The sequence below is a fragment of the Salvelinus sp. IW2-2015 genome, unplaced genomic scaffold, assembly GCF_002910315.2.
Source record: "Salvelinus sp. IW2-2015 unplaced genomic scaffold, ASM291031v2 Un_scaffold5280, whole genome shotgun sequence".
Lineage (NCBI taxonomy): Eukaryota > Metazoa > Chordata > Actinopteri > Salmoniformes > Salmonidae > Salvelinus > Salvelinus sp. IW2-2015.
Window position 1 is genome coordinate 42,045 of NW_019946545.1, and position 21,831 is coordinate 63,875.

Below are 21,831 nucleotides of genomic sequence, written 5' to 3' on the forward strand. Positions count from 1 at the left end.
GATTAGGACCCTGCCGCCGGCTTTCCTGTGTGAGCAGGGTCGTACTTCTGCGAATGTTTGTAGAGCAGAAACTACAGGAACGGTCACCGCCTTGTTGTGAGTTGAGAACGAACCAGGGTGTTGTCCAGGATCACGCCAAGGTTCTTAGCACTGGAGGTACAGAGAACTACATACATCAGTTTGTACCCCTTCTTTGTAATGGCTAGTCAAAAAGGCTGCCTATTGACCAATAACAAGGCCAATAGTGATGCTTTTTACCAATAACATAGTCCATTGTTTGTTGTGTTTTGTTCCTACTCAATGTCTGGTTAGACTGTAAACTCTCCTTCCAGACTCACATCAAACATCTCCAATCCAAAGTTAAATCTAGAATTGTCTTCCTATTTCGCAACAAAGCATCCTTCACTCATGCTGCCAAACATAACCTTGTAAACTGACCATCCTACCGATCCTCGACTTCAGCGATGTCATTTACAAAAAAAGCCTCCAATACCCTACTCAATAAATTGGATGGAGTCTATCACAGTGCCATCCGTTTTGTCACCAAAGCCCCATATACTACCACCACTGCGACCTGTACGCTCTCGTTGGCTGGCCCTCGCTTCATACTCGTCGCCAAACCCACTGGCTCCAGGTCATCTACAAGATCCTGCTAGGTAAAGTCCCCCTTATCTCAGCTCGCTGGTCACCATAGCAGCACCCACCTGTAGCACGCGCTCCAGCAGGTATATCTCTCTGGTCACCCCCAAAACCAATTTTTCCTTTGGCCGCCTCTCCTTCCAGTTCTCTGCTGCCAATGACTGGAACGAACTACAAAAATCTCTGAAACACTTATCTCCCTCACTAGCTTAAAGCACCAGCTGTCAGAGCAGCTCACAGATTACTGCACCTGTACATAGCCCATCTAACATAGCCCACCAAACAACTACCTCTCCACCTACTGTATTTATTTATTTTGCTCCTTTGCACCCCATTATTTCTCTCTACTTTGCACATTCTTCCACTGCAAATCTACCATTCCAGTGTTTTACTTGCTATATTGTATTTACTTCGCCACCATGGCCTTTTTTTTGCCTTTACCTCCCTTATCTCACCTCATTTGCTCACATTGTATATAGACTTATTTTCTACTGTATTATTGACTGTATTTTGTTTTACTCCATGGTGACCTGTGTTGTTGTATGTGTCGAACTGCTTTGCTTTATCTTGGCCAGGTCGCAATTTAAATGAGAAACTTGTTCTCCAACTTGCCTACCTGGTTAAATAAATGTGAAATAAATAAAAACTTCCTTTGCAGGGCCTATTGTTAGTGTGTTATGTGCTTCTGACATAGCATAACACACTAACAATAAGCGATGGACGCAATAGAGAGAGGACGCGTTTGACCAACAGCATGGCAGTAGGGATGTTGTTGACCATAGCATGGCCAGTAGGGATGCGTTTGAAACAGCATGGCGCAGTAGGATGCGGTGACAACTAGCTGGTCATAGGGATCGTTAGGTTTGACAACTAGCATAGTTCAGTAGGGATGTGTTTGACCAATAGCCATGGGCCCAGTTAGGGATGTTTTTGACCAATAGCATGGCCATAGGGATGTGTTTGACCAATTTAAGGCATGGCCAGTTAGGATGTGTTAACCAATAGCGAGGCCAGTAGGGAGTGTGTTTAACCAATAGCGGAGGCCAGTAGGGATGTGGTTTAACCAATAGCGAGGCCAGTAGGGGATGTGGTTTAACCAAATAGCGAGACCAATATGGGACGTTTTTAGGACCAATAGCATTGGTCCCAGTAGGGGAATTGCATTTTTGTGACAATTAGCATGGCCAGTTAGGGATTGTGTTCTTGGGACCAAACAGCATGGCCAGGTAGCGGATGCTGTACCAATTAGGCATGGCCAGTAGGGAGTGTTTGACCAATAGCATGGCCAGTTAGGATGGTTTTGACCAATAGCATGGCAGTTAGGGAATGTGTTGACACAAATAGCATGGCCAGTAGGGATGTCGTTTGGACCAATATCATGGCCAGTAGGATGTGTTTTGACATAGCATGGCCAGTAGGGATGTGGTTTGACCAATAGCAGGCCAAGTTTTAGGGATGTGATTTGACCAATAACCATGTTCCAGAGGATGTGTTTGACCAATAACCATTGGCCAGTTAGGATGTGTTTGACCAATAAGCCATGGCCAGTAGGGATGTGTTTGACCAATAGATGGGCCAGATAGGGATGTTTTGACCAATGCATGGCCAATAGTGGATTGTTTGACCAATAGCATGGCCAGTAGGGATGTGTTTGACCAATAGCATGGCCAGTAGGGATGTGTTTGACCAATAGCATGGCCAGTAGGGATGTGTTTAACCAATAGCGAGACCAATATGGACGTTTTTGACCAATAGCGAGGCCAGTAGGGATGTTTTTGACAAATAGCATGGCCAGTAGGGATATTGTGGACCAATAGCGAGGCCCATTATTAGAGTGTTCTGTACCTCTTTATTCCTTTGACCAGTAGCGAGGCCCATGGTTGGTGCATGCTGAGGCACCAGCCCCCGTCTGCCATCTCCTGCAGCTCTCTGTCCTGCAGCCGGAGTCTGGAGCGTTCTGGGCCTACAGCGCCATCCCCCTCTGTACCAACAACCCCTTTATCCTGAGATCTCCGAGGGCCACTACCCACGTCCACCCACTGGAGATGCATGGAAAGAAAGATARGAGTAGAGATTCACAGAATTATGTTGACAAAATGTTAGCAGTTGTAGAGGGATTTAACAAGGTAAATAGACACGCCACAACATGAGAAAATACTGTGTGTGTGTGTCCTACCTTGGGTGCAGCCTGTACGATGTTGGGGTTGACCAGCTCTCTCAGGTGCTGCCGTCCCGCTGGTCCCTCAGGGCGTTGGGGAGCTTTCCCCTTGGTGCCTGTGTTSAGGGCCTTGACCGTCTCGTCAAACCTAAAAACACCAAGGAGTGTGGTCATTACGATGCTTTTTAGATGCCTTGTTTCAAACTACACACACGTGAACCTCTCTAGCTGTAACAGTGTGGATACATTACCAGGAGAAATGGAGGTTGTCACTGTGTTGTGAAGGTCTGAAGGGTGTATTAAAAACCTACTCTTGTTTATGTAACCCAAGCACTCACAGAACTAAGCCTGGGACTAAGTCTATTTCTGCTCCACCTGACATGTTGTCCTATCAGCAAGTCCATGGTGCTCCGGTCTGCAGTAGTAAACTATACGAGGAGCAGGGTGTGAATTAGTGYAGGCTGCTGAGGSGAGGACGGCTCCCAATAAAGGCTGGAACGAAGCGAATGGCATTAAAACACATAGAAACCATGTGTTTGATACCATTCCACCTATTGTTCTTCAGTCATTACCACAAGCCTGTCCTCCCCAATTAAGGTGTCACCAACCTCCTGTGGTGTGAATTGAGATGTTCTCAAGTCATTCACTCACTTGTTGTAGTAATGACTGTTATTCTCTCCCTCGTCAAGCACCTGCTCGGCCTGTGAAGTCCAGTGTGAGCTTCCTGTCCTTCCTGGAGGCGTGGCGAAGCTCCCGTAGCTCCTCATCCTTCTGCCTCAGGTGCTCACGCTCGCTAGGCGACAGCCACTGGTTGGAGTCGGTGGCAAAGTAGTCTGACTCGTCATCCAGGACCTGCGTTCTTCGCGTACTGTCGATGTAAACAGGGGAGGGATATGAAGGTAATCTCACTCCTGTCATCGGCATATAAAGGACATAGCCTCCAAATATAAGGACATTAGCCTCCAAATTATAAAGGACATAGCCTCCAAATATAAAGGACATAGCCTCCAAATATAAAGGACATAGCCTCCAATATAAGGACATAGCCTCCAAATATAAATAGCTAATAAGACATAGCCTCCAAATATAAAGACATAGCCTCCAATATAAAGACATAGCCTCCAAATATAAGGACATAGCCTCCAAATATAAGGACATAGCCTCCAAATATAAAGGACATAGCCTCCAAATATAAAGGACATAGCCTCCAAATATAGAATAGTATAAGGACATAGCCTCCAAATATAAGGACATAGCCTCCAAAATAAAGGACATAGCCTCCAAATATAAGACTAGCCTCCAAATATAAGGACATAGCCTCCAATATAAGGACATAGCCTCCAAATATAAGGAGTAGCCTCCAAATAAAGACGTAGCCTCCAAATATAAGGACGTAGCCCAAATATAAGGACTAGCCTCCAAATATAAGGACATACCTCCAAATATAAGGACATAGCCTCCAATATAAGGACATAGCCTCCAAATATAAGGACGTGCCTCCAAATATAAGGAGTCATAAGGAGCCTCCAAATATAAGGACTGCCTCCAATATAAGGACTGCCTCCAAATATAAGGACATAGCCTCCAAATATAAGGACGTAGCCTCCAAATATAAGGACGTAGCCTCCAAATATAAGGACGTACCTCCAAATATAAGGACTAGCCTCCAATATAAGGATAGCCTCCAATATAAGACATAGCCTCCAAATATAAGGACATAGCCTCCAAATATAAGGACATAGCCTCCAAATATAAGGACATAGCCTCCAAATATAAGGACATAGCCTCCAATGCATCAGGAAGAAAGTATAAAGAATTTGACTTTAAACAGAGAGAGTGAAATCACATCAATACTACATGCACACTACATCCCAACCTGTTCTTATCGTATCCAGCAGCTTGTCTTTATGTTGAGTGCCTTTTCTAACCCTGCCTTCATCTTTGCCTCTTGGTGTGGAAGATAGCCCTCTCCGATGCCCCCTCTGAGAGACACAGACGGCACACAGACATTACAAAGAATTAAAACAACTCCCTACTATGCTATGTAGATACAGTTGAAGTCAGAAGTTTACATACACTTAGGTTGGAGTCAATAAAACTAGTTTTTCAACCACTCCACAAATTTCTTGTTAACAAACTAGTTTTGGCAAGTCGTTTAGGACATCTACTTTGTGCATGACACAAGTCACTTTTCCAACAATTGTTTACAGACAGATTATTTCACTTATAATTCAATGCATCACAATTCCAGTGGTCAGAAGCTTACATACACTAAGTTGACTGTGTCTTTAAACAGCTTGGAAACTTCCAGAATGATGTCATGGCTTAAAAGCTTCTGATAGGCTATTTGACATAATTTGAGTCAATTGGAGGTGTACCTGTTGATGTATTTCAAGGCCTACCTTCCAACTCAGTGCCTCTTTGCTTGACATCAGGGGAAAATCAAAATAAATCAGCCAGACCTCAGAAAAATAAATTGTAGACCTCCACAAGTCTGGTTCAAACTTGGAAGCAATTTCCAAACGCCTGAAGGTACCATCATCTGTGCAAACAATAGCACGCAAGTATAAACACCATGGGACCATGCAGCCGTCATACCGCTCAGGAAGGAGACGCATTCTGTCTCCTAGAGATGAACGTACTTTGGTGCAAAAAGTGCAAATCAATCCCAGAAGAAAGCAAAGGACCTTGTGAAGATGCTGGAGGAAACAGGTAGAAAATAATCTATATCCACAGTAAAACGAGTCCTATATCGTATAACCTGAAAGGCCGCTCAGCAAGGAAGAAGCCACTGCTCCAAAACTGCCATAAAAAAGCCAGACTACGGTTTGCAACTACACATTGGGACAAAGATCGTACTTTTTGGAGAAATGTCCTCTGGTCTGATGAAACAAAAAATAGAACTGTTTGTCTATATTGACCATCGTTATGTTTGGAGGAAAAAGGGGAGGCTTGCAAGCCAAGAACACCATCCCAACTGTGAAGCACGGGGATGGCAGCATCATGTTGTGGGGTGCTTTGCTGCAGGAGGGACTGGTACTTAACAAAATAGATGGCATCCTGAGGATGGAAAATTATGTGATATATTGAAGCAACATCTCAAGACATCAGTCAGGAAGTTAGCTTGGTCGCAAATGGATCTTCAAAAGGACAAAGACCCCAAGCATTTTTCCAAAGTTGTGGCAAAATGGCTTAAGGACAACAAGGTCAAGGTATAGAGTGGCCATCATAAAGCCCTGACCTCAATCCTATAGAAAATTATGGGCAGAACTGAAAAAGCGTGTGCGAGCAAGGAGGCCTACAAACCTGACTCAGTTACCACAGCTCTGTCAGGAGGAATGGGCCAAAATTCACCCAACTTATTGTGGGAAGCTTGTGGAAGGCTACCTGAAACGTTTGACCCAAGTTAAACAATTAAAGCATGCCTACCAAATACTAATTGAGTGTATGTAAACTTCTGACCCACTGGGAATGTGATGAAAGAAATAATTATTCTGACATTTCACATTCTTAAAATAAAGTGGTGATCCTAACTGACCTAAGACAAGGAATTTTTACTAGGATTAAATGTCAGGAATTGTGAAAAACTGAGTTTAAATGTATTTGGCTATGGTGTATGTAAACTTCCGACTTCAACAACTCTAATATGCTACGTAGATAGATACTACTGGTGGCTTMTCTCACCCATAAGTTTCTTGCGCAGTTTCTGACTTTTGTTGGAGTCTCGTTGCAGAATCTCTTGCTCCTCTTTGGTGCATACCTGGTTACCTCGTAGAAGAACATGCGAAACCAGGGGAAAATACTTCTCTAAGAGGCCATATTTAATTTGTATTATTAACATGCATTCTAATAACTTACTGGGGAAACATAAAACAATCATAAAGTTAGAGGTCAAGTGATCTAAAACGGGTCGTTTTCTCACCAGGCTGCCGCAGAAGATGCAGGGCCCCGATCCCTCCTGCTCACACACAATGCGTCCACAGCTCATGCAGTTGTTGATGAGGTTGTGCTTCTGGGCCAGACATTCGCAGGAATGGCGCCCYGGCAGCAGGATAGCCAGCTTGTCCTGGCCGTCTTTATTGTAGAGGCTCACAAATGTATTCTTCTTCTTCTTCTGTGACGAGGAGCTGCCACTCTCCTGGGCCTTCATTAGGTCAATGGGAGTTTTCACCACCTCAGGCTCAGGCTCTGCTTGGCTAACAGTCATCACCTCTTGCTTGTTCCTGCCTTTGCGCTTGGATTTCTTCTGGGAGTCCTTGGACATGTCTTGAGCATCTAGAGAAGCATATACTGGTTAGCTTTCCCTCTCATGCATGTACTTGTTACTGTGTTTGGACAGTCACTTAACAAGGACAGGATGGACATTACAACAGTCTTCAGACTCACTTCCATTGTACTGTTGGCATTGTGCATTAGGAACCATATAGCCTGACAAGAAAACTATTTATAAAATATATATAACTTTAAAAATAAACATATCAAACAATAAGACAACAGGTCAGTGCCAATGTGGCAACAGGTCAGTGCCAATGTGGCAACAGGTCAGTGCCAATGTGGCAACGGAAGAAGGCATCCTACCTGTTCCTGACAGAGAGTTCATGGGGAGCAGGCCAGTGCTGTCAGGAGTCAGTGTCTGAGACCGCTGCCATCTGTCCAGGAGTTCATCTATAAACTGCTTCTTCCTTCCATCAGTGCCCTGAAGGAGGTCCCCAACATACTCCGCTATCTCGTCCGCATTGTCGATGTCCAGAATATACCTATTGAGAGTGAGAAGAATGTCAATGATAGGCTTTCATAGCTAGCCTAGATAGTGGAGCTCGTTGTTGAAAGGTTGCCCTATGACAGCTAGGRCTACTTTGGTAAACCTTGATTTAGGTTTACCATCAGTCCATGCTTTGGCTTAGTAACTTATACCATGATTTTGACGACGTGACATTAAGATATGGCCACCTGAAAAAGCTAGCTAGCTAGCTAGCAGGCAAGTGCAAATGGCTACATATCGTGCTAGCGGAATGAACTGGAAAGATTGACAATTTCACAGACTTAATAGTAATAATGATGTCGTTAAAATTGTTTAACTTTAACAAGAGAGGAGCAACTGTCAAAAAAGACAGCTGGCTAGCTCACTATTTTTAAATGAACATTTAGCTAACGTTAGCTACTTACCGGACTATGTCTTCACAGGCCTCCAAGCCAAAGTTGTGGTGCAACTGGTCCACACACCATCGAAGCAAGGCATCCGACATTATGAAAGTTAAAAAACTTTAATATGGCAATTTCAAGATAAGGATGTTAGCTACTCCTGTTGTAAGCCGGTTGAATAACAAATGCGCACGCAGAGTGCAACAAATAATCTTCCCACCAGAAATAGTGTACTGAAGGATATGAAGGTTCCTCCCAACTTTGACAGAAAATTATGTCAATGACTTCATACAATACGAAGCATTATAAAATGTCAGCATATAATCAATTACAGGAAGGTGAACATTTCAATCATACAGTACAACAACAATGTAGGTTTTAGCCACCCACCTTTATTACAGCAAGTCACGTGCCTCTTCTGCCTATAAGCTTGATTCAGCATTACAGTCACTAGGTGGCAGTTTAAGAATAGACAAAACCTCTGTGAGAATAACTATAGAGATGTATTGAGATTGCAACATTGTATCTGCCCCATGATGGCATCTGTGAGAGCATGGGCAAATAAACTGTTGGTAAATAACTGAAAGGGTGCATACTGCCACCTGGAGTGTGTTGTCTCAACAGGTATACAGTCAAGGTTGGCAATTTAGTGTCACCTGCAGTTATGAAATGTTTGCTCAGGAGTATAATTATTTGGCTGATCCCTCCTGATGACCTGGATGGAATTATGTGATCCTTCCTGAACCCATAGGAAGTTCCATCCAGTTGACTACTTAAAAATGTTGAAAGTCCTCAATGGCGCTGCCCACTTTTAACCAAGCTTTTGGGCACTAGAGTCCTCTATACATCTATATGGAATGAACATCTCAGTGACTGGTATCAAATGTATGCAATAGGTATTCTCAATCCAAGACCTAGGGCACGTGGGAGCCTGGGAGGAAACCCGTCTGCCTAGGGAGACTATACAATAAGCATAGCCTACTTTCCCTGAAAGTTGAGTTAGGTGCAGTTAGATACAATTTCTGCGTATGTAGAAGTTTAGCTCACCTAAAGTTCAAATCAAATCAAATGTATTTATATAGCCCTTCTTTCATCAGCTGATATATCAAAGTGCTGTACAGAAACCCAGCCTAAACCCCAAACAGCAAGCAATGCAGGTGTAGAAGCACGGAGGCTCGGAAAAACTCCCTAGAAAGGCCAAAACCTATGAAGAAACCTAGAGAGGAACCAGGCTATGAGGGGTGGCCAGTCCTCTTCTGGCTCTGCCGGGTGGAGATTATAACAGAACATGGCCAAGATGTTCAAATGTTCATAAATGACCAGCATGGTCAATAATAATAATCACAGTAGTTGTCGAGGGTGCAACAAGTCAGCACCTCAGGAGTAAATGTCAGTTGGCTTTTCATAGCCAATCATTGAGAGTATCTCTACCACTCCTGCTGTCTCTAGAGAGTTGAAAACAGCACGTCCGGTGAACAGGTTAGGGTTCCATAGCCGCAGGCAGACAGTTGAAACTGGAGCAGCAGCACGGCCAGGTGGACTGGGGACAGCAAGGAGTCATCATGCCAGGTAGTCCTGAGGCATGGTCCTAGGGCTCAGGTCCTCCGAGAGAGAGAAAGAAAGAAAGAGAGAATTAGAGAGAGCATACTTAAATTCACACAGGACACCGGATAAGACAGGAGAAATACTCCAGATATAACAGACTGACCTAGCCCTCCGACACATAAACTATGCAGCATAAATACTGGAGAATGAGACAGAAGGGGCCAGGAGACACTGTGGCCCCATCCGATGATACACCCAGACAGGGCCAAACAGGCAGGATATAACCCCACCCACTTTGCCAAAGCACAGCCCCCACACCACTAGAGGGATGTCTTCAACCACCAACTTACCATCCTGAGATAAGACCGAGTATAGCCAACAAAGATCTCCGCCACGGCAAACACAAGGGGGGCCAACCCAGACAGGAAGACCACGTCAGTGACTCAACCCACTTAAGTGACACACCCCTCCTAGGGACGGGATGGAAGAGCACCAGTAAGCCAGTGACTCAGCCCTGTAATAGGGTTAGAGGCAGAGAATCCCAGTAGAGAGAGGGGAACCGGCCAGGCAGAGACAGCAGGGGGCGGTTCGTTGCTCCGGAGCCTTTCCGTTCACCTTCACAATCCTGGTCCAGACTACACTCAATCATATGACCTACTGAAGAGATGAGTCTTCAGTAAAGACTTAAAGGTGGAGACCGAGTCTGCGTCTCTCACATGGGTAGGCAGACCATTCCATAAAAATGGAGCTCTATAGGAGAAAGCCCTGCCTCCAGCTGTTTGCTTAGAAATTCTAGGGACAATTAGGAGGCCTGCGTCTTGTGACCGTACCGTACGTGTAGGTATGTCCTGCAGAACCAAATCGGAAAAAGATAGGTAGGAGCAAGCCCATGTAATGCTTTGTAGGTTAGCAGTAAAACTTGAAATCAGCCCTTGCCTTAACAGGAAGCCAGTGTAGGGAGGCTAGCACTGGAGTAATATGATCAAATGTTTGGGTTCTAGTCAGGATTCTAGCAGCCGTATTTAGCACTAACGGAAGTTTATTTAGTGCTTTATCCGGGTAGCAGAAAATAGAGCATTGCAGTAGTCTAACTAGAAGTAACAAAAGCATGGATACATTTTTCTGCATCATTTTTGGACAGAAAGTTTCTGATTTTTGCAATGTTACGTAGATGGAAAAAAGCTGTCCTTGAAACAGTCTTGACATGTTCGTCAAAAGAGAGATCAGGGTCCAGAGTAACGCCGAGGTCCTTCACAGTTTTATTTGAGACGACTGTACAACCCTCAAGATTAATTGTCAGATTCAACAGAAGATCTCTTTGTTTCTTGGGACCTAGAACAAGCATCTCTGTTTTGTCGGAGTTTAAAAGTAGAACGTTTGCAGCCATCCACTTCCTTATGTCTGAAACACAGGCTTCTAGCGAGGGCAATGTTGGGGCTTCACCATGTTTCATTGAAATGTACAGCTGTGTGTCATCTGCATAGCAGTGAAAGTTAACATTATGTTTTTGAATGACATCCCCAAGAGGTAAAATTATAGTGAAAACAATAGTGGTCCTAAAACGTAACTTTGAGGAACACCGAAATGTACAGTTGATTTGTCAGAGGACAAACCATTCACAGAGACAAACTGATATCTTTCCGACAGATAAGATCTAACAAGGCCAGAACTTGTCCATGTAGACCAATTTGGGTTTCCAATCTCTCCAAAAGAATGTGTTGATCGATGGTATCAAAAGCAGCACTAAGGTCTAGGAGCACGAGGACAGATGCAGAGCCTCGGTCTGACGCCATTAAAAGGTAATTTACCACCTTCACAAGTGCAGTCTCAGTGCTATGATGGGGTCTAAAACCAGACTGAAGCATTTTGTATATATTGTTTGTCTTCAGGAAGGCAGTGAGCGACAGCTTTTTTTATTTGAGAGAGGAATGGAAGATTCGATATAGGTTTTTAATAGTTTTTTTTATTTCTGGGTCAAAGGTTTGGCTTTTTCAAAAGAGGCTTTATTACTGCCACTTTAGTGAGTTTGGTACACATCCGGAGGATAGAGAGACGTTTTATGTTCAACATAGGAGGGCCAAGCACAGGAAGCAGCTCTTTCACTAGTTTAGTTGGAATAGGGTCCAGTATGCAGCTTGAAGGTTTAGAGGCCATGATTATTTTCATCATTGTGTCAAGAGATATAAACTAAAACACTTGAGTGTCTCCCTTGATCCTAGGTCCTGGCAGAGTTGTGCAGACTCAGGACAACTGAGCTTTGGAGAAATACGCAGATTTGAAGAGGAGTCCATAATTATTTATCTAATGATCATGATCTTTTCCTCAAAGTTCATGAATTTATCTGCTGAAGTGAAAGCCATCCTCTCTTGGGGAATGCTGATTTTTAGTTAGCTTTGCGACAGTATCAAAAATAAATTTCGGATTGTTCCTATTTTCCTCAATTAAGTTGGAAAAATAGGATGATCGAGCATCAGTGAGCTCTTCGATACTGCACGGTACTGTCTTTCCAAGCTAGTCAGAAGACTTCCAGTTTGGTGTGGCGCCATTTCCATTCCAATTTTCTGGAAGCTTGGAAGTATTTTCTGTATACCAGGGAGCTAGTTTCTTATGACAAATGTTTTTAGTTTTTAGGGGTGCAACTACATCTTGGGTATTGCGCAAGGTTAAATTAAGTTCCTCAGTTGGGTGGTTGACTGATTTTTGTCCTCTGACGTCCTTGGGTAGGCAGAGGGAGTCTGGAAGGCATCAAGGAATCTTTGGGTTGTCTGAGAATTTATAGCACAACTTTTGATGCTCCTTTGGTTGAGGTTTGAGCAGATAATTTTGCAATTGCAAACGTAATAAAATGGTGGTCCGATAGTCCAGGATTATGAGGAAAAACATTAAGATCCACAACATTTATTCCATGGGACAAAACTAGGTCACAGAGTATGACTGTGGCAGTGAGTAGGTCCAGAGACATGTTGGACAAAACCCACTGAGTCGATGATGGTCCGAAAGCCTTTTTGGAGTGGGTCTGTGGACTTTTCAATGTGAATTATTAAGTCACCAAAAATTGAATATTATCTGCTATGACTACAAGGTCCGATAGGAATTCAGGGAACTCAGTGAGGAACGCTATAAAAAGTGATTGAGTAGTGTCACGCCCTGACCATAGTTTGCGTTGTATGTTCTATGTTTTTGTTTGGTCAGGGTGTGATATGAGTGGGCATTCTATGTTGTATGTCTAGTTTGTCTGTTTCTATGTGTTTGGCCTGATATGGTTCTCAATCAGAGGCAGGTGTTAGTCGTTGTCTCTGATTGGGAGCCATATTTAGGTAGCCTGTTTTGTCATTGTGGGTTGTGGGTGATTGTTCCTGTTCCGGGACTGTTTTGTCTTCGTTCGTTTGTCGGTTTATTGTTCTTTGTTCAAGTATCCTTATTAAAATGGATACTTACCASGCTGCACCTTGGTCCTCCTCTCTTTCGCCTAACGYCGAGCGTTACAAGTAGGCTGCATAGATTTCATGACTAGAAGCTCAAAAGACGAAAACGTCWTTTTTTTMMGTGAATTTAAATTTGCTATCGTAAATGTTAGCAACACCCGCTTTAYKGGGATGCACGGGGGATATGGTCACTAGTGTAACCAGGATTCACGGGGGATATGATCACTAGTGTAACCAGMAGGTGAGGCCTCATTTAACACAGTAAATTCATCATGCTTAAGCTGTTTGTCAGGCCAATCACATCAAGATTATGATCAGTGATTAGTTCATTGACTATAACTGCCTTTGAAGTGAGGGATAACATTAAGTAGCCCTATTTTGAGTTAACCGTAGAACATCAAATAGCCACAAAATGTAATTTAAAAAATCAGTAGTTAAAAATGTTCATACAGTAAGTAACTAGGCCTATATAAATGCCCTAATCAGAAAGATTTTTTCAGAAGTTTGTCAGTCGTAGACCCACCTAGGCCTCAATCTGAAATCAATAGACAAAATTTCAACTTCATCATTGTACTTGCAGGGAGAATAAAACTTTATAGGCACGTCATTGTTATATAGTAGATACCAAATACTCTTTACAATGCCTTTTATGGGCCTGTAACAGCTGTTGGAAGGAGAGGACCAAGGTGCAGTGTGGTACATGTCCATATTATTAAATGAACACTGAAATAACAAAGCTAACGGCCAAAACAGTTCTGGCTGATGCAGACACGCAACAGAAAACAACTACCCACAAAACACTGGTGGGATGAGGCTACCTAAGTATGGTTCTCAATCAGAGACAACGATAGACAGCTGCCTCTGATTGAAAACCACACTCGGCCAAACACATAGAAATATAAAACATAGAACAAAAACATAGAATGCCCACCCCAACTCACGCCCTGACCAAACCAAAAATAGAGACATAACAAAGGAACTAAGGTCAGGGCGTGACAGGGCCATAGTTCCAGTACCTCAAGTCTGATTTGTTCAACATTATACTGCCAGTATGATTATGGAAAGGGTTGCCAAAATACTAAGTGGAATATGCCTTTCCATTACTGCAGCATTAAATTATCCAGTGCTCAAATGCTCTTTTGATAACAAAGATTTATTTAAGAAATGGGTGTCGGTGGTTTGTCACACTCAGCAAATATTTTGCACAATCCACTTAGTTTCCTTCTTAGCATAATGGCTCTGTTGAATGAGCTCCAAGTGAAATCTTGACTATCTGCCGTGCTTGACTTGGACTGAAATAGGTGTCAGTACTAATGTTGGGTGCCGGTACTGTTTATATTTAGGTGCAAGAGCTCCACAATACTTGTAGGCCAATATTCTATTAGAGGAACAGGATCTCCACAATACTTTTAGGCTAATATTCTATAAGAGGAACAGGAGCTCCACAATACTTTTGAGATAATATTCTATAAGAGGAACAGGAGCTCCACTGTACTTTTGAGATATAATTCTATAAGAGGAACAGGAGCTCCACTGTACTTTTGAGATAATATTCTATAAGAGGACAGAGCTACACAGTACTTTTGAGATAATATTCTATAAGAGGAACAGGAGCTCCACAGTACTTTTGAATAATATTCTATAAGAGGAACAGGAGCTCCACAGTACTTTTGAGATAATATTCTATAAGAAGAACAGGAGCTCCATAGTACTTTTGAGATAATATTCTATAGAGGAACAGGAGCTCCACAGTAGAAAAATGTAGGTGCCGGTCCTCAGCTCCGGTGAGCTCCTGCCCAAGTCAAGCACTGACTATCTGACAAAGGTGGTTTATATGTAATAAATAATGTGCTGCTGGCTACAAATGACATCCCAATGTTGTAAACAATGACATTTAAGAACTGTAATTAAATCAAGAACATTGTAGTTCACATCTAGAAAAATGCATTTATTAGTGAGAGTCCACAAAACATATACTGTATGTGGCACAGCTACTTGATAATAGAATAAAAGATGGCGCTTCAATCAAAACGGGTTCAATTCCATTCATGTGTTTTAGAGAGGGAGTATGACATCATCAGTCCTCCAAATTCCATGAACAGCATCTACAGTAAAACTGTTTAAAAAAACAAGTGGTAACAAACACTTTAGTGAGAATGTCATGAATGGAGGCCACCTGGTCTTAGAGCATTTCATATTATTATTTACGTAAATCCAAGACACTGTCTTATGTAACCATACCAAACATAACATATACTAATTTGAGAGTCCCGGATTTATATTTACTAGTTACGTCTAGTCTATGAGACCAGGCTGGTGGAGGACATGCTGCACCTGTTACAAATCTTCTAGGGATGCTTTCTAAGCCAAGCACTACGGCGTATTGAAATGATCAGTAAATAAACAAAAGGCAAATAAATCAATTTTAGTTTTTTTTTTTTAAATGTACAGGTGCAAACATAATGCTGATGGAGTATTGTGTTTTGTTCTTGTAGACATAATGATGATGATGATGATGCAATGAAGTTGCCGAAACTCAAAAAGGTTTTTTGTGATGGATATTGCAAATCACAGAAACTACACACTACATATCACCACACGATCTACAAACACAAAACCAACAATAACTTTGACAGAAACCTTGAACCCAAAGCTGTCCATCAATTTCTCTTTTACGGAAATAAGAGAAAACGTTTGAAACGTTATAAAGGGTAGCCAATAAGCAATTACTCAAGTGGACAAAAACACATTGGATTCAATTGAAGTAACCTTGGTATTTATAAAGCTATTACAAGGCATGGCTATTAACTCTTCTGTGTTGGTTGGCTGTAACATCTAAGGCCTAGATTCCTTTAWGCCAGTTACATACAACACGACTTTCCACCAGATGACATCRTGCAGCATCCTGCAYGGAAATGGTTGAATGTGAAAAAACTGTACATCTTGTAAATGGAATATTTATGCAGACATAATGTATTCTCTCTCTATATCACAGACAAATATTCAATCATTTGATATAAGTAATCTCTGTGTCTTGTAATGTGATTATGCAACCATAAGATTTCAAAAACAATGTAGTGTATTGCATGTGAACGTTTCAAGCTCTCAGGTAAAGAAGTCTTTGGAAATGGCTTCCACAAAGTTAGGTGCCGACATGAGGATACCGATGGTGCAGAGGATGGTGAAGAGAGAGAAGGCCATGAGACAGAGCCGGTCGATCACTGACGCCGCAAACTTCCACTCGTTGCACACCAACTCATCCTCATCTTGGTCGCGGAAACGCTTGGCGATGTAGCGCACCTCATCCAGGATCTTGGCCAGATCGGGCTCCAGGCTCCCCGCCGAAGAGGTGGGCCGCGTGGGCAAGAGCACCTCGTCCTCCCTCCCACCACACACCAGACGGCCGCACAGCACCCCGGAGTCGGGGGAGGTGGCAGCTGTAGCGTAGTGCATGCTCTCCAGGCCGATGTAGAGCATGTTGCCGTTGGTGGAGTGGGGGGCTGAGGCGCTGGCGTTCAGGTCCAGGCTGGTGAGGCTCCCACGGGGATGCTTGTTGTGGCAGGCCGGGCGTACACGGTCCTCACCGGGCCGCTTCATACGCAGGAACCAGGCGCACCAGTTGAGCAGAATCACCCGAGTCTTCACACAATCAGAAAGTAAAACCAGAATGAATGTACTGTGCACGGCAGTGTACTGACTGGAGATACTAAGAGATAGAATATGAAACTTTTACTCAAATCCTCCCAGCATGATTCATTTGAATGAGGTGTTCTGACACTCAGTGGTCAGTGGTGACGATCGCATGGCAACAGTGTTCCCTGGCCCTTCACGCTATCATGGCTGCCTAATCCTCCCCTGCTTCTAATTGTCCAAATGTCTTCCTCAGCCCTCCACTATGATACCCAATGTTCGAGCACAAAATGGCTGCTGGGCATCACTCAGATTGGTGCTACACATTGTCAGTGAATGACTTCCCCCTTCCCAGGCAAAGGGTTTTGAGACCTATTATAAAGCACTCTACCACTGAAAGGCTTTCTTTGGCAGAATCACAACAATGGGAGTCCGGATGTAGAAATAGTGAGTAAGTAATAAGATTTCATTGTAATTTCAGGTTATGGGTTTGTGTAAAAATACACTCACCCACTTAGGCATCTTGCTTCCATCAGGATCGTGATGGTGATATTGTAAGACCAGAACCGTAGCGATCACAGKGAGACCCACAATGACCATGGTGGTGGCAAAGTACTGAGCTACAATACAGAGAGCAAGAGAGAAAGAGAGAGAGAGAGAGAAAGAGAGGACGGAGAGGAAGAGAGATGAATGTGGACAGAGGACTAGTGGCTAAATGACAGAACTCCCCATACCAGGAGTTATTGAAATGGGCATKATTTTATCTCAATGAGGGGTGCTCATTTGTCACTCTTCCGAATCAATATTTTTCAGGTTGAGAAATAGCCCCCCACACAATTGAGTTTGATAAATACAGAGATTAGGAATTTACACTAAGTCACTTCCAAGCCTCCAATAGCTCTTCCTCTCCTGAAGATGATGAAATTATACTGCTGGCCTTTTCAAAATGGCAGCCATTACAATTGTAATTTCCAATTTAAAAATAGACAATCTTACCGATTAGAGGTACTGAGTCAGAGGTTGCAGGCATGATCTCTGCAACCAGCAACATGAAGACGGTCAGTGAGAGCAGCACTGTTATCCCTGGAACCAAACGTAAATTAGTTAGCACTCAGGAAGGGGTTAATGTAGTCTGTGTGATTAACAGTATGGTTATTTTGGAATGTGAAATAATCCTTAAAATTATWTTAAACAGACATTARACATTTTAATAAACACCATTTTACACATAGGCCTACCATTATTTTGCACATTTCTGAGTCGTTGTTTTTTTAACAAAATGGCTTGCTATGAATACCAATCTATAATTTATTCCGGTGGAATCATCTGCTGTATTGTGTKACATTGCAGCATAKTATCCRTGTGTACCCAATGGGTTGAACTGGATTTCACCAAMGTATATTGAGTGGCATTGTGTTCTATTCTAGTCTGCATTTCACTGTGCTCKGTTCTATTGTTTATCCCATCCATGTAATCAAACACTATTCTGTTTTATTATTATGCWAATTTACACAGTCTTCCGTTTCCTGCTTTTTTCAGAATCCAGTGCTGCTTCACTGGGTTTTAGCCTACAATGACAGAGGGATCTGAAATAGCAARATCTACTAMTYTGGTTCATCATCATACTGCCTTGAGGCTTACAGGGTTCGAGTGGAAATGTGGGAACGACATCAAACACCTGTGGGTGGAGATTTAAGACAATCCCCCCTGAAGCTTGCTAACGAGCTGGCTGGGTCTCTAAGCCACTGAATTCCAGACATAGAAGGGGGCTGAATATCTCTAAGTGATTAGGTGTCAATTCCTGGGTATCTCAAAGCACACTGGCTCACCTTRCACTCGCTAGGAACTTCTCTTCTGTGTGTTCCTGACAATAACCATAGCAACAGCTACTTTTCCCAAATGTCAAACTTGTCAGCCAGGTAACAAACTGCCAGCCAGGTAACAACTCAGTAAATAAGGTGCTTGGTAGCTAAATTATTTCAATCTTAGACAAATAGTAGCCATATATCCTCAGTAGGTCCTCTGTAGCTCAGTTAGTAGAACATGGTCCTCTGTAGCTCAGTTAGTAGAGCATGGCGCTTGCAACACAAGGATATTGGGTTTGATTCTCGGCACCACCCATACGTAAACCATCTATGTACGCATGACTGTAAATCGCTTTGGATCAAAGCATCTGCTGAATGGCATATAGGTTATCAATTGACACATTACAAAAGGGAGATGTTGAAAATATCTCCATCGAATCCGCCCAGAGTCTGAGCATGTCTGAACTAAAACAAATAAGACTAAAAACTAAAGACAGTAGAAATATAATTATTAACGGCCGTGACTCACTCGATGCYTTCTCAGATTGAAGCACAATTCTCCTCGCTAAATAAAAAACATCAGCCAGGCATGTCTGAAATAAGACTTAAACTGAGCAGACAGCTCGCTGATTTAATTTCCGACAGCTATTGATCCTAGAGGCTTGAACTGTGACTCACTGTCAGGGATGTCAGTTATGTCCCAAATAGAACCCTTTTACCCATAGGGCTCTGGTCAAAAGGAGTGCACCATTAAGGGAATAGGGTTCCATTTGAGACACAAGATATTGTTGGCAGGTGTGTTCACTGCACACCCAAGGACCATAAAGACAACAGCAGTGTTGACCCTGCCTGGATATTCATGTCTCTCTTTCCCCTGATCAACAGTCCCTGTCTCTGTTCAAGTCAGCCACGGCAGTTTCCTCAGAAGGAACTGAAGCTGAATACGTCTTCCGTTGTGCATTGATCACTTCTAAAAAGGCTGACAGATAATGGTGTTGGTTGGTTGATACAGTAAGTCTTGATCATAAAGGCAGATGGTGTTTTGTYATGGTCACACTTTCAACTAAGTTTGATTCATAAATCTTTCATGTTGCATAGTGTGTAAATACTGTACTAAAAACAACACGGCAGCATTAAATCATATACATTACAGCAAGATGTTTTTCTTCTTTGTTTGAAGTTTGACTGACTACATCAAACACATTTCCTGCTTTCCCCGTCACCCCTCTAGACACCCAAACAGCTGCCACACACACACACACAGCTCTTTTGGAGAAACACTGGGTTAATTAAGGAAACCATCTCCATTGCAGGATCCTAATCTTTCCAACGAGACGTGTAGACATACATAAATCGCCCGGCATGCCTTGATGCCTTATACAGCTCGAAGCCAACAGTCAGCACTCAGCCAGGATCTGAGAGATGGAAATGGGATTTTCAATATGATTCTCTTAGCACTGAATGATAAATCAGAGTAATCTGGAGACTGAAGCCTGACTTCTGAGAGGTGCATAAGAATTTGCTTGATGACCAACTGCTGGAGCTTTTCATGAATATTTTTTTCCAGTGGCTGGTTTCCCTCAGTGTGGATTGAGTTCTCTTATACACATCTAGATGTGTATAAGAGACAGGTTTCCCTCAGTGTGGATTGAGTGAATACTGAGTTATAAACTCATAATAATAATAATAATACGTGCATTACCTTGTGAGAAGTATAGGGTGTCTTGCCTGGCATGTAGGTTGATCCTAGCTTGAAATATACGCTTAATTGCCACACAAATCTCCCATTGACATCAATGAATATCATGATGTTTGTACATTCATTTTAGAATTTGTCACAATGAGAACTCCTTAGATGACAACCCCACACCCCTAGTTACAGTTGTTGATTTAATAACCTATTTATGTTTAATGTCCAATAGTAGTAATCCACCCAACCATCCATCCATCSATCCAATACCCACCCACCCACCAACCCACGGAGCTGACCCACCCACCCACCAACCCACGGAGCTGACCCAGTGATATCTTCTCCCCAGAGTCTGCAGGCAGCAGGAAGACAAGCAGGGCCAAGGTGGAGATGAGAACACATGGGATGAGGAGGTTGAGGCCATAGTAGAGGGTACGTCTACGCATCACCACAGTAAAGGTTACGTCAGGGTAAGGCTCCTTACAACAGTCGTAGAAGCGCTCGTTTCTGCGCCCCGGCACCTCTGTATCATACACCAGGAAGACAACAATATAGGAAGTCAATTACAGTTTGAGGACTCAATTTGGGCTGTACTGAAATGATTTGCAGTAATGGCTGTATTCTTTCCCCAGGCAAATGAATGGTGTTTCACAATAAGGAAACTTTTGTAAGTTAAGGATGTTGGGAGTTTGACCCTGAATCAAATGGTCCTGTTAGTTTTCATCAGTTCCCCATTACAGTAATAGTGTCTGCCATTTTTCTTTATAAGCAGTCCAACATGCAAGAAAAACTATATTCAAAGGAGTAAAGCCTACCACTGGCTGCCAGCACTGGGATGGCATTTCATTAGAAGCCCTCTCTTGTAAATACATTAGTCAATTTGCCAGGGATTCCGTCGAAGCCAATTTCACTAAAGATCTGTACTGCTGAGGAAAAGCCTTTAAAATGAATTCTCCTATTTTATTTAAATGTGATCAATCATACATACAGGATCTAGCTTTTATAGTTTGACCATCGAGTTTGAAAGTTAAACTCAAAATMTAAAAATAATAGTCTGGGTATTTGCGAGTTTTCCCAAACTTCCATGCTTGTTCAAAACAGTTATTGTAATAATTTTATGTAATATTGTAATTTAGACACTTTTATCCAAAATACATACTGTAAGAAGAATATRGGTATATGGCCCATACAGGACTGGCAGCACAGTCTTCCAAACAACCTTGCCATCAMAACCCAGGTTTTGTGGTGACAATATCTTGTCCAATACTGGCCAGCCACTAACTCTTACCCACTAGGTCCCACTCTCCATTGGGGATGTAACCTGTGATATCTGCCTCAATCATCTGTAGGTCCAGAGACCAGCCCCCATAGGTCCAAGAGCCAAATTTCAGGTCACACCTCTGGAGATCAAAGGGAAACCAGCGCACATCGATGTAGCAGGTGCTCTTGAAGATGCCTGTGTTGGAACATGAAGAGGAGAGAGGAGAGAAACATGAGGAGAGAAAGAGAGGGAGATAAATGGGAGGGTTGGAGAGACAGAGAGAGAGAGAGAGAGAGAGAGAGGGAGAAACAAAAGTTAGAGCTAGAGAGATAATTTTCAGAGGGTATAAAGATATGAAAGACAGAGTCCTACACACCACAACAACAGTAAAGACAGTCCTATACACCACAACAACAGTAAAGACAGTCCTATACACCACAACAACAGTAAAGACAGTCCTATACACCACAACAGAGAACTCAAATCAGAAAAATAGGAATGAGTGCCCAGTAATACATCATGAGAAAGACAGGCAT

The 21,831-nt window shown here is 42.8% G+C and overlaps 2 protein-coding genes across 2 annotated transcripts; both read right to left on the reverse strand.

The window, feature by feature from the left end:
* Nucleotides 1-83: 83 nt before the first annotated feature.
* Nucleotides 84-8,132, reverse strand: trip4 (thyroid hormone receptor interactor 4). Its single transcript, XM_070441953.1, is given in 12 exon segments — nt 84-150; nt 2,485-2,678; nt 2,816-2,945; nt 3,449-3,492; nt 3,494-3,665; nt 4,674-4,689; nt 4,692-4,712; nt 4,715-4,779; nt 6,466-6,557; nt 6,720-7,072; nt 7,376-7,554; nt 7,964-8,132. Coding segments are annotated over 12 exon segments (1,413 nt in total). The 5' UTR covers nt 8,044-8,132.
* A 6,704-nt stretch (nt 8,133-14,836) lies between these two features.
* On the reverse strand, nt 14,837-21,475 carry LOC112078124 (CHRNA7-FAM7A fusion protein). The gene is made up of 5 exons (XM_024144447.2): nt 21,323-21,475; nt 20,363-20,557; nt 17,536-17,622; nt 17,050-17,159; nt 14,837-16,548 (listed from the first exon to the last, which is right to left on the reverse strand). Exons 1-5 carry the CDS (start codon nt 21,375-21,377, stop codon nt 16,015-16,017), a joined length of 981 nt encoding a protein of 326 aa, XP_024000215.1. The 5' UTR covers nt 21,378-21,475; the 3' UTR covers nt 14,837-16,014.
* Between the last annotated feature and the right edge of the window lie 356 nt (nt 21,476-21,831).